The sequence below is a fragment of the Rana temporaria genome, chromosome 7 (genome assembly GCF_905171775.1).
Source record: "Rana temporaria chromosome 7, aRanTem1.1, whole genome shotgun sequence".
In the NCBI taxonomy this organism is placed as follows: domain Eukaryota; kingdom Metazoa; phylum Chordata; class Amphibia; order Anura; family Ranidae; genus Rana; species Rana temporaria.
This window is the reverse complement of record NC_053495.1, coordinates 102,108,361-102,121,828: the sequence shown is the minus strand read 5'-3', so window position 1 is coordinate 102,121,828 and position 13,468 is coordinate 102,108,361. Positions and strand designations below refer to the sequence as shown.

At 41.2% G+C, this 13,468-nt stretch overlaps 1 protein-coding gene across 2 annotated transcripts in view; it reads left to right on the top strand.

Annotated features, from left to right (window-relative positions):
• Positions 1-13,468, top strand: part of EDEM3 (ER degradation enhancing alpha-mannosidase like protein 3) — a 127,056-nt gene that overhangs the window by 11,975 nt on the left and 101,613 nt on the right. For both annotated transcript variants that reach the window (XM_040359803.1, XM_040359804.1), the window contains exon 2: positions 6,710-6,755. In XM_040359803.1, the coding sequence (XP_040215737.1) occupies positions 6,710-6,755 (46 nt within the window). The remainder of the gene's footprint in view (positions 1-6,709; positions 6,756-13,468) is intronic.

Sequence of the window (13,468 nt, the reverse complement as noted above, 5' to 3'; positions counted from 1 at the left end):
ACTGAGTGTTCAGTCTATCTACATAGCAATGTGCCGTCTTTACGTCATTCTGTTTCCTCAACCCAACTGTGAGAGTTCTGAGAATTACCATTACTTGGTTGGTTTACTTTCTATGCGCATGCGGTGGGATTCCCACACTCATGTTTGTGAAAGTTCAGAAGATTAAAGGAGTTGTAAAGGAAAACATTTTTTTTTGCTGAAATGACTGTTTACAGGGTATAGAGACATAATAGTTAACTGATTCCTTTTAAAAATTATTAAAAATAGATAAAAATCAATCATATAATGTACCTACAGTTTCAGTTTCGTTTTTGCATGTTTCCTGCTTCTCTGCTGCACAGAGCCAATACAGAGCAGTGATGGTTTGGAAAACGAAGCTGTTTGGTGTTGAGGGGTTTTAGACACACAGTAATCACACCTCCTTGATTAGTGACCACAGAGAGAAAGCTCCCATGACTTTTTTCATCAGGAAACAGACAACCAGGAAGTGTTCAGAACAGAGAGGAATTACAGCAACATCAGAGCAAAAACGAACAATGAGGACATGAAAAAGATTTTTTTTTTTTTAACTAAATAGCTTCCTTTACCTTACTGCAGTCCTGGTTTCATGTCCTCATTGTTCGTTTTTGCTCTGATGTTGCTGTAATCCTTCTCTGTTCTGAACAGTCTGTTTCCTGATGGAAAAAGTCATGGGAGCTTTCTCTCTGTGGTCACTAATCAAGGAGGTGTGATTCCTGTGTGTCTAAAACCCCTCAACACCAATCGGTTTCGTTTTCCAAACCATCACTGCTCTGTATTGGCTCTTTGTCTCTGTTCATCACAGAAGCAGGAAACAGCATGCATAAATGAAACTGAAACTACAGGTACATTATATGATTGATTTCTATCTATTTTTAATCATTTTTAAAGGGAATCCGTTAACTATTATGTGTCTATACCCTGTAAACAGTCATTTCAGCAAAAAATGTTTTTCCTTTACAACTCCTTTAAGGCTTCAGAAGATTTCTGCAAAAATGGTAACGGCTTTAACCAGAACATATTGATGTAGTAAGCTGCAGAGATTGTAAGAGGAACTCTGACGTTGGAGCTTAGTTCTATGATATTACTTTGGTATTCTGCTGTATATAGTTTGGAATCAATGGGTCTCTATTAGTATTTCCACTGTACACATTTGTGGTTCCTGATGTGTATTTGGCTGTTTGGGGTGTAAAGGAAAAAATTGACTTGGCTTCACTTATTGTCTTATGACCTGTAGATCCCTTCTGTCCTAGAAAGGATTTACTGTGCTATGCACTGATTCAGTTTGAGAGTCTTTTATTTTTTGAACTTCTTTAGTCCCTTGGCTACATAACCTTTAAATGGTTATAGTTTGATCCTAGGTCTTAAAGTGGAACTAAACCTAACTTGTGTATCAAATGTACGCTGAGCTGCGTATGCGTATTTCCAGCTGCCAGAATGACTGACTTGTGTGTGCATTCAGGGTGCGATGTCATCACCCATTGGCCAATCAAGAGGCCGAAACCCCAGCAGCTGGCAATGGGTAGGTCACATCGTTGGAAGGTTGGGGTGAGTATATTCTGGTGGTTAGTTCGGCTTTAAGGCCGGGTTCACACATATGCGAATTGAGTGCGGCTTAAGCCGCATCCAATACGCAGAACATTTCTAAATACCTTGGGCTAGATTCATAAAGAATTTACGCCGGCGTATCTTTTGATACTCCGCGTAAATTCAAATCTGCACCGGCGTGTCTTCTTTCTGTATTCAGAAAGCAAGATACCCTGAAATTTGCCTAAGATCCGACTGGCCTAAGTCTCTTACGCTGTCGTATCTTAGTTGCATATTTACGCTGGCCGCTAGGTGGCGCTTCCGTCGATTTCAGCGTAGAATATGCAAATGAGCTGGATACGCCGATTCAGAATCGTACGTGCGCCCGATTGGTAATTTTTACGTCGTTTGCGTAAGGCTTTTTCCGGCGTAACGTTGCTCCTGCTATATGAGGAGCAACCAATGTTAAGTATGGACGTCGGGCCAGTGTCGAATTTTGCGTAGTTTACGTAATTTGCGTAAGTCGTTCGCAAATAGGGCTTTGCGTAAATCACGTTCACGTCTAAAGCATTGACGATTTGCGGCGGAATTTCGAGCATGCACACTGGGATTCTTTCACGAACGGCGCATGCGCCATTCGTTAGACGTCATTTACGTGGGGTAATGTTTTATTTACATAAAACACGCCCACCTCTTCAGAATTTGAATTCGGCGCGCTTACCCTGGCAGATGTAGGCTACGCCGCCGTAAATTAGGGCGCAGATTCTTTGTGAATCCAGCCCCAGCCTCACTAAGTTACGGCGGCGTAGTGTATCTCAGATACGCTACGCCCGGACAAACTTACGGCGGGCTTTATGAATCTAGCCCATTGTTTTCAATGAGGCTGGTTCACATATGTGCGATGCATTCGCACTGCGCATTGCCGAAAAAACGTGTGCGTATTTTAGGCCTTGCGGTGCGGCTCAGGTGCGAATTCAGGCCCATTATCTTCTATGGGTACGCAGCTGATTCGCAGATGTGTTCATTTCTCTTCAGGATTTCTCTCATTCAGCTCAATACACTTCCCCCCCCTCCCAGGTCTCCAAATTCTCAGCTAATCTGCAGCTAAAACGCAGTGGATCTGCTGAACAGTTCTCTTATCTCTCTGCAGAGATAAGAGAGCTGAAATTTGCACCGCACAAGTGTTAATTCCGGCCTAAAGGAAACTTGTCAGGGCAACTGTAATGTGATCTGTAATGGCTCCTATTTACTGCATGGGGCTGCCATCATCGGACTCCCAAATCTAGTGCAGGTTTTAGGATAAGCATGTCCTGCTGTGTAGTTCACACTTGCATAAAATTCTAATGCAGACACTGATGCGCACCAATGTACGTATAGCTTTGATGTGTTTGAGGGGCATTAAAAACACATCCCAGGCTCCTTCCATGTGATTCCAGCTGACTGAAAGTACACCTCTCAGCTCAGAAGGCAGGCTCTGTGAATTCCTGTGACACTGCAGTGTATAGGTCACAGGTCACAGGGCATAGTGAATATGTGCCACAGAATTAAAGGAAATAAATGCGCATCTTAAAGTAAATTTACAAACTTTAAGATTGTTCAGATAATTCGGAGTAGGCTAGAAAAAATTTAAATGCAAAGTGAAAATTAATACATTTTATATTTTGACTACAGTATAGATAAACTTTAAAGGGGTGTAAAACTTCCAGTTTTTTCACCTTAATGCGTCCTATGTATTTAGATGAAAAAACATCCAATGCTTACAGCCCCCCCCCCCCATTTACTTACCTGAGCCCTCAAGTCCTGCGTCGAACACGCTGGCTTCTCGGCTCTTCATTGGATAGATTGATAGCAGCGCAGCTATTGGCTTGCGCTGCTGTCGATCAACTCAAATGACGTGGGGGGCGGGGACGACTCGTGTAGTTGGTGGCTATGGACGCCGACTACAGGACTCGGGAGCGCACCCGAAAGGTAACCCCCTTGGGCGAGCGCTTCCCAGAGGGGGTTATCGGAAGCAGGGAGGAGCCGAGACAGCTTCCGAGGGACCCCAGAAGACGAGGATCGGGGTCACTCTGTGCAAAATGAGCTGCACAGTGGAGGTAATTGTGTGTGTGTGTGTGTGTGTGTATATAATATATATATATATATATATATATATATATATATATATATATATATATATATATATATATATATATATATATATATATATATATATATATATATATATAGTGTGTGTGTGTAATATATAATATAATTAAATATATATTGTATAAAAAAACAAACTTTTTTTTGTTTGTTTTTTTAATAAACAAACATGTGAAGCTTTAGTATCACTTTAACATAGTGGGTCAGTGACTGTCTAATAAAGGTAATGCAGGCTCTTCAGACCTTCAGTATGGCAGATAGGAGGGATAGTTTGTGAGGAGACGCTCAGCTAGTAGTAAGCTAGAATATTGGCATATGACATTAAGAATGCTCAGAATTCCCAGGTTTCTGCTGGAAGAATTGTGATGTCGGTGTGAAATCCGGGTGCAAGAAAAATATATTTTTTTATGTTTTTCTCTCCACATGTTTCTTTCTTCTTTAATGCAGTAATTGAATATGGTGGTGGGGGACCTGATGCAATAAAAGGCATAGGGGTTGATTTGCTAAAGGTAAATAGTCTGTACACTGCAAAGGCGCCCACAATTGCAGTTGCTCTAGTTCTGAGGGGAGCATGCAAATAAAAACTGCATTTTTGGTTGCACATGATTGGATCATAAAAATCTTTAGCGCTTCCCTCATTTCAGAGCTTCCCCTCAGATCTAGAGCAACTGGATTTGCAGTGCACTTCCAGTGCACAGTTTATTTACCTTTTTAGTAAAACAACCTCATAGACCACCTATGTTCCAATTTAACCAGAATATGCAGTGGTGCAGTTACTGACTTGGATACAGAAAGTGCTGGCTGCAGAACAATATTGTAGATTGATTAATGATGGAGATGAGAGAAATATTTCCAGCAATGTGTATTGATAATTGGCCGTTATTGGTTTTTAACCATTTTCTGCTGTATCCAAACATTGTTTTGGATATATATATATATATATATATATATATATATATATATATATATATATATATATATATATATATATATATATATATATATATATATATATATATATATATATATATATATATATATATATATATATATACTGTAGATAGAAGTATCTCATCTAGTGATACTGTGTATTTGACCAGGTAAAATGCACTCAATGATTGGAGGATGGGTGGACGATTGTCACAATCTCTCCTCCAATCACAGAGAATGTTGCATCCATTGAAAAGAATGCTAAATGTTCATGGAATGGAGACGCTGGCGTGTGAACCACCCAGGGTGCCCTGAGTACTCCAGCTGGAACTCTGTGCCGAATGATTGTCTCTGACTGCACTGTACGGGGTCGAGTGAAAGTCAGAGTTGTACATAATGCTGCAGCCTAGACACATGGGATGTTCTTCAATAACGTGGATTTATTTTTACTTTGCACGTGTCAGTTTTTTTTCTTTTTTTTTAGTGTTATTGTTCAGAAATAAACATTTTATACTTTTAGCAAAATCCTAAGTTTTAATTTACAGTAACTTTAAGGCCTCATTTCCATGGACATTTTTACAGCCACTTTTCTGAGCGTTTTTTACAGCTTAAAAACGCCTGTCCATTTTCTTGTGAGCTGCAAATGGCATAGGCGTTTTTGAGCTGTAAAAAAAACAGAGGACCAGGGAGTTCTGTGGCGCCGACGCCAGAGCTGTAAAAACGCCCGACTACTGCTGCGTTTTTGAGCTCCAGCATTTTTAACAGCAAAAATTTCATTGGTCACTGTAAACACAGGAAATTCACAGCCGTGTGCTTGTGGGTATAGCACAGAGAAGAGAGAACTAACTAAGATGGCAATGGCAAGTTCTGTATCCCAACTTTCTCTAATCACTGCTGTTCAAGCACATCCTGAACTGTGGGATGTGGCACATGCTCTTCATGGAGATCATATTAGGATAATCCACAACTTGTGGCAAGTGACGTGGCCAGGTGATGTGGCAAGTGGACAATCCACAACTTATGGCAGGTGGCGTAGTCAGGTAACGTGGCAAGTGGACAATCCACAACTTGTGGCCAGTTGACGTGGCCAGTGGACAATCCACAACTTGTGGCAGGTGGCGTGGCCAGGTGATGTGGCAAGTGGACAATCCACAACTTGTGGCAGGTGGCGTAGTCAGGTAACGTGGCAAGTGGACAATCCACAACTTGTGGCCAGTTGACGTGGCCAGGTGACGTGGCCAGTGGACAATCCACAACTTGTGGCAGGTGGCGTGGCCAGGTGACATGGCAAGTGGACAATCCGCAGCTTGTGGCAGGTGATGTGGCAAGTGACACGCTAAATACAAGTACACTGCTGCTTTCTCAGCTGCTACTCATTCTGGTCTCACAAAATGGCAGAAATGGTTAAATGATACTGTTTTTTTGAGCTTAGGGAGGGTCTTATGATGTTTCACTGAAATTTGGGAGTGCATACCTAGAGATGTGTTTTTCTTCAAAAAACGCTGCCTAAGGCTAGCACTAAAAAACGCGTAAAAACGCGGTAAAAATCTTGTTTTAACGCTGATTTTTCCAGGAGTCCTACCTAGCTTTACAGCTCGTTTTTAAAAACGTCCATGGAAATGAGGGCAAAGGCTCCATGCACACTGAAGCTGATAAACTAGTTTATTGACGTTTTGGCTTTTTTTTTTTAAAGCCCATAAACTGAATTCTATGTTGGCCTATGTGCCCATGCTTTGGAGTTTATTGGCTTTTTTCTGAACGCCCAAAATTTGCGTTCCAAGTGCAGTTTTTCGGCATTAAAAAAACGCAAAATGCTCAAAAACGCTGGCGCCATCGTTTTTTTTCTATAAAAAAAAAAAAGCTACACTGAAAAACGCCGATTAAAGCTATTGAAAAAACTTTGAAAGGCTCCCTGCAAAGCTACTGGTGTTGTGTGTGTGTGTGTGTGTTTTTTTTTTTTTTTTTTTAGCTTCAGTGTGCATGGAGCACATGGTGCATGCAATTGCATAATTATGTTTTATACAAGGTAATGTATAAGAAATGTGCAAGTTTGTTTGTGCATCTGATTTATTTTTGCTTTTTCTTTCAGGGCTCAAGTGCTGGAAATGTTTGATCATGCGTATGGCAATTATATGGTATGTATACAAGATAACTTTGATTCCAGCCAAACCCTTGGTCTCTATTCATCTTGTCCAGTAAATGAGTGACTTTACAGTGTGAAATATACCACCTGTTAAACAATAATGAAGGTCATCTCTGAGTTCCTTGGCTTGTTTAAACTTTAGATCTATGTCACGTGGAACCTGTGCAACTGGAACTCCCCTTCATGTCAGAATTGGGAGAAATAGGAGACTAATGCCTCGTTTCCACTGAGCGGATCGGTTTGGTACGGTACGGTACGCTATTTTGGGTGTTTCCACTATGAAAGTGTGCCATTAACCCGAACCGTACTGGACCATTCTGGGTCCTGCTTCAGAAGTGGGGCCATAGAAAATGGAACGGTTCCATTAGGGCGGAGATACAATACATTCCACTGATTGGTGGACGCGCTAGGCATTTTTTCTAAACCCTGAATGGTCCCTGACGGTCCGATTTGCAGTGGAAACGCTCACGAGAATAGGCCGGTCCCATTCTAACCGCTCCAAATTTACTGACCCGAACCGTTCCGTTCAGTGGAAACAAGGCTTAACAGGCTTATGGTTGCTTGTACATAGACTTGCAGACTGGTCTACTGGCCAAAACATCCTGTGTATCCTGTTCCTGGGGAGCTTTCTACTTGTCTTGCCCTTTTCTCAGCTCTCTTTATGGGGCTCTGCACGTGGACTGTGCGAACACGCCTGAGTTCATCCCTATCAGTGAGCCTATCGCACAAGCAGGAAATTGCGTATCTGGGGGGTGTTCTGTACACCATCTGTGTACAGAATGCCTCCAGGTAGTCATAATGCATTTTACAGAAAATGACAGAGATGCAGATTGAAAATAAATAGTAATTTTTAATAACATTTCATCACAATATGACTTGTGTTGCAATGCGATATATTTAAGGCCATCGTATGTTTAAGCCCATAAAGGGGGGAAAAAAAAGTAGTGGCTGAGCATGTGTACATTTTTTTTTATTTTTAATGGTAAGGAGATAATATTTAATGTAATCCCACCTTTCCTCCACCTATTAACCTCTTCCTGTTATCTCAGGCAATCGTGTACATTGCCCCTTAGGGTGCATCATCGCTAACATTGGTTTTACTGCATGCAATGCTTTTGGCTCAAACAATGCTTTATAGAAAAGTTTGAAACGTCACCAATATCGTACCTACATCAAGCACTGACTTTGTGTATTTATTTTTGAGGCGTAGCTTACAGTAGCAGAACAATGCAAATATTAGCTGCTCTTGTGTATTTAATGTCCTTTTCCAACTTAGAAACCCAGGTTTTGCTTTATCAAGGACTAATTTATTCATGCGATTTTTCTGTTCTATTGCTCATTACTCATCAGAAAACTTGCCTGCTCTCTTTCAATACACATTCTCTGGGGAAATAATAGAGTGTCTGCTTATTAAACACAGCAGTAGCTCATCAGGCAGTATTTAACTATTACTGGACCACGTATAGTTATTGCCATTGTCTTTTTTGAGTTTGAGGCTGGGTTCACACTGATGCTATACGACAGTCATACGTCCTTCATCCTACTTTGATCTGCGATATCGGTCCTACATCCATCTGACTTGAATGAACAGGATACCACTTTGATCCAACTTTGTGATAGTCTGACTTTGCTGTAATCACAATGTTGGATGTCAAAAGTCAGATGGTAAGGACAAGGATTCTACTTCAATGATATTCAATGGGCTGAAGTAGGATCAAAGTCGGACTTTGGTCGGGTTCACACAAACCCTCAGACATTGGGAGCTCATGTTGCATGACCTGTGAAAATCAATGTTTCCCTATGGGAGCCGTCTTAACTACTTAACCCCCAGACCATATTGCTGGTCAAAGACCAGAGCACTTTTTGCGATTCGGGACTGCGATGCTTTAACTGACAATTGCGCGGTCGTGCGACGTGGCTCCCAAACAAAATTTGCGTCTTTTTTTTCCCACAAATAGAGCTGTCTTTTGGTGGTATTTGATCACCTCTGCGGTTTTTATTTTTTGCGCTATAAACAAAAATAGAGCGACAATTTTGAAAAAAATTAATATTTTTTACTTTTTGCTGTAATAAATATCCCCCAAAAATATATAAAAAAACATTTTTTTTCCTTAGTTTAGGCCGATACGTATTCTTCTACATATTTTTCGTAGAAAAAATCGCAATAAGCGTTTATTGATTGGTTTGCGCAAAAGTTATAGCGTTTACAAAATAGGGGGTATTTTTATGGCATTTTTATTAATATATTTTTTTTACTAGTAATGGCGGCGATCAGCGATTTTTTTTTTTTCGTTACTGCGACATTATGGCGGACACTTCGGACACTTTTGACACATTTTTGGGACCATTGGCATTTTTATAGCGATCAGTGCTATAAAAATGCATTGGATTACTATAAAAATGCCACTGGCAGTGAAGGGGTTAACACTAGGGGGTGGGGAAGGGGTTAAGTATGCCTGGGTGTGTTCTTACTGTGGGGGGGGGGGTGGCCTCACTAGGGGAAACACTGATCCTCGGTTCATACATTGTATGAACCGAAGATCAGCATTTCCCCTGCTGACAGGACCGGGAGCTGTGTGTTTACACACACAGCTCCCGTTCCCCGCTCTGTAACGAGCGATCGCGTGTGCCCGGCGGCGATCGCGCCCGCCGGGCACACGCACGGGAGTCGGGGGCGCGCGCGCACGCTTCCGGCGGCGCGCACGCGCCCCCTAGTGGCCGCTCGAAGAGCGGACGTATAGCTACGGGCTCTCGCCCAGGAGAGCCGACCTGCCGCCGTATAATGACGGTGGCTGGTCGGCTAGTGGTTAACTGGTGCGACACGTTGGTCCGACTTTGTAAATGCTCTCTGTATTACTTTGGTCCGACTTTGATCCTACTTCAGCCCATCGAATATCATTGAAATCAGATCTGTTTTGCATGATTCGACTTTGGCATAGACCTCAAGTTTACACATTCCCTGAAATCTTTTTGAAATTGTGGCAGTGTAAAAAGGGCCTAAACGAACAAAACGCTCCTTGTAGCATGTGACTGTTTAACCGCTTCCATGCAGGGCTGTTATACACACATCCATACCGGGCCTATTCTGGCACTTCTCTCCTACATGTACAAATCATAATTTTTTTGCTAGAAAATTACGCAGAACCCCCAAACATTATATATGTTTTTTTAGCAGACACCCTAGGGAATAAAACGACGGTCATTGAAACATTTTATCTTGCACTGTATTTACGCAATAATTTTTCAAACGCCTTTTTTTTGTAAAAAAATTGTTTCATGAATTAAAAAAAAAAAAAAAAACAGTAAAGTTAGCCCAATTTTTTTGTAAAATATGAAAGATGATGTTACACCGAGTAAATAGATACCTAACATGTCACGCTTAAAAATTGCGCACACTCATGGAATGGCGCCAAACTTCGGTACTTAAAAATCTCCATAGGCAACGCTTTGAAATTTTTTACAGGTTACCAGTTTAGATTTACAGAGGAAATCTAGTGCTAGAATTGTTGCTGGCACTCTAACGCACGCGGCGATACCTCACATATGTGGTTTAAATGGCGTTTACATCTGTCGGCGGGACTTGCTTGTGCGTTCGCTTCTGCGCGCGAGCTACTGGGGACAGGGGCGTTAAAACATTTTTTTTTTTTTTACATATTTATTTATTTTTTTACACTTTTTTTTTTTTTTTTTTTTTTTTTATTATCACTTTTATTCCTATTACAAGGAATGTAAACATCCCTTGTAATAGGAATGTGTGTGACAGGTACTCTTTATGGAGAGATGCGGGGTCAATAAGACCCCACATCTCTCCTCCAGGCTGGAAAGCATGAAATCGGTGAAAAAAAATTCACCGATCTCATGCTTACTGTTGCTTAGCAGCCGCAATTGCGGCTTTGTTTAGTTACGGGGACCCGGGCGTGACGTCATCACATCGCGCCCGGGTCCTCCGACGGTCATAGAGATGACTGGTCACCAGTCTTTCTTAGGCTCTCCCGTGCCATCGGGGGCCTGGAGAATGAACCGGCCGGCGCCGGATGACGGGGATAGATATTTCCGGTGACCAAATGGTCACCGGTCATCTCTATGACCGTTGGAGGCCCGGGCGCAACATTATGGGTACCCAGAAGTAAACAAAGCCGCAATCGCGGCTGTCGGCATGAGATCATGTTTTTTTTGTTTTTTTTTTCACAATCTTATGCTTTCAAGCCTGGAAACGCCCCTGTCCCCGGTAGCTCGTGCTCAGAAGCAAACACACATGCAAGTCCCGCCCACATATGTAAACGCCGCTCAAACCCACATGTGAGGTATCGGCGGGTGCATTACAGCTTGTGCAACAATTCTAGCACTAGACCCCCCTCTGTAACATCGCCTATGGAGATTTTTAAGTACCGAAGTTTGGCGCCATTCTATGAGTGCGCAATTTTAAAGCGTGACAAGTTGGGTATCTATTTACTCGGCGTAACATAATTTTTCACATTATACAAAAAAAATTGGGCCAACTTTACTGTTTTGTTATTTTAATTCATGGAAAAATATATATCTGAATGATGCCTGTAGCTGCACCCATTATTCAGATATCCCTGCACAAAGTCAGCGACGTCATATGACGGCGTGTGGTAGGGAAGTGGTTAAAGCTGAACTTCACTCTCTCAATCGGTATTGACCATTTTTAATTCTTAAACACCTAGCACATCGTAAATAGATGGGGAAAGTAGATCACATTTACTTGTGTTTTTTTATTTTTTGTTCCATTTCTGGTTTTTGGCCTAGGCAAATGTGTCGCATCCCAAGAGACTTCAGGAGTGAAGGAGTGGGTTTTCTCAACTAAGCACCTGTCTGCATGCCTGGGATAAAGGCATGTGGATTCCAGGAAGTACATGCTACATGAATCCTCTGCCTTTTCTCACAATAGCCCTAGCCAAATGCTAGGGGGTGTTTCTCAAATTCATTTTCTCAGCAAAATCAAGCATAGAGACATGGGTGGTCTGCTCACATAATTTGTAATAAAAACCTCTTTGCCATTCTGAATATACAAAGAAAAAGAGCCGCTGCTCCAGGTGTATGCTGATAACCTGAGGTGGAATATCTCGTAGAGTGCCAGCCCCGGCCCACCTTCGTCGGAAACTTGTAAGAAAAGAAATGGCTGCACATCCAGGAATTCCGATTTGCCTTTTATTGTTCAAAGTGATAACACCAAAGACGGCAACACGAGGTTTGCCATTCTGAAGCTTCCCTCCAACAACTTTGCATATTATTATATATATATATATATATATATATATATATATATATATACTGTGAATCTGTACTTGCCAAATATGCTGCAGAAACCTCCCTCCACCAAGTCTGGCTGCAACCATTTTAACTGTGGACAGCTGAAGCTGCTGCCGGTTCACTTCCTGGATTTACACACACACACCTCCAGCCCTGCAGCTCTGATTGGCCCTCTTATGACTCATCTCTCCCCCCCCCCCCTTCCCAGCAAACTCTCATAAACCTAGGCTTTTTACCAGACAAACAGTAAGTGGGCTGTATAAGGTATTTATTGGCAGAGAGAAATGTATTACTATCCAAAGTTCAAACAACAAAGGCAGAGGATTTAATAGATGGAAAGTTAAAAAAATTACTGAATGTCTGTTTTTAAAAATGAATTAAATTAGGGTTTGTGGCGCTCATATACTGCTTTAAAGGAGAAGTATAGCCGAAGCTATTTTGGCAATACTTCTGTAGATCACAGGAGTGCATTTGGTTCTGCATTCCTGTGATCCCGACCATATAGTTGGGATCCACTCAGAAGCCTGGATTGGCAGCTGGTTCAGCCGCTCAGTAAACTGTTAAAAGCTTGAGCCACCCCCTTCCACCCCCTCCACAGCCCAGCACTCCAGTGAGCGCTGGAGGGGCAGAACAGAGAGCCGCTGACAGCTCTGAAACATTCTGTTCTTGGCTGGTCCTCAAAGTTGTTCCGCACTCAGTTCTGTTGCTGTAGCATGTATGTATGTATTTTAGAACATTTAAAAAATTCATTGTTACAAGGTTAAAAATGCATTGTGGGAAATGCTAACTTTATAACTGATTGTTCTGGTAACCTGTTCTAGGAGTTGCAGTAATTAATCACACGTTCAGCCCAGCACTAGTCACATGAAAATTCATTGTTATTGCAGGAAAATTGATGTAGCACATTTCCTGCAATATTAAAGGAGAAAGAGCAATTGTTAGAGGTGAATAGAAGTTCTAGTGAAAAATAGGGCCACCTTTTAAAATTTGATTCTGACCAACCCCATGATAATATATATATATATATATATATATATATATATATATATATATATATATATATATATATATATATATATATATATATATATATATATATATATATATATATATATATATATATATATATATATATATATATATATATATCTCTATCTCACAAAAGTGAGTACACCCTTCACATTTTTGTAAATATTTTTATTGTATCTTTTCATGTGATAACTAAAGAAATTACACTTTGCTACAATGTAAAGTAGTGCACAGCTTGTATAACAGTGTAAATTTGCTGTCCCCTCAAAATAACTTAACACACAGTCATTAATGTCTAAACTGCTGGCAACAAAAGTGAGTACACCCCTAAGTGAAAATGTCCAAATTGGGCCCAATTAGCCATTTTTCCCTCCCTGATGACATGCTACTCGTTGGTGTTAC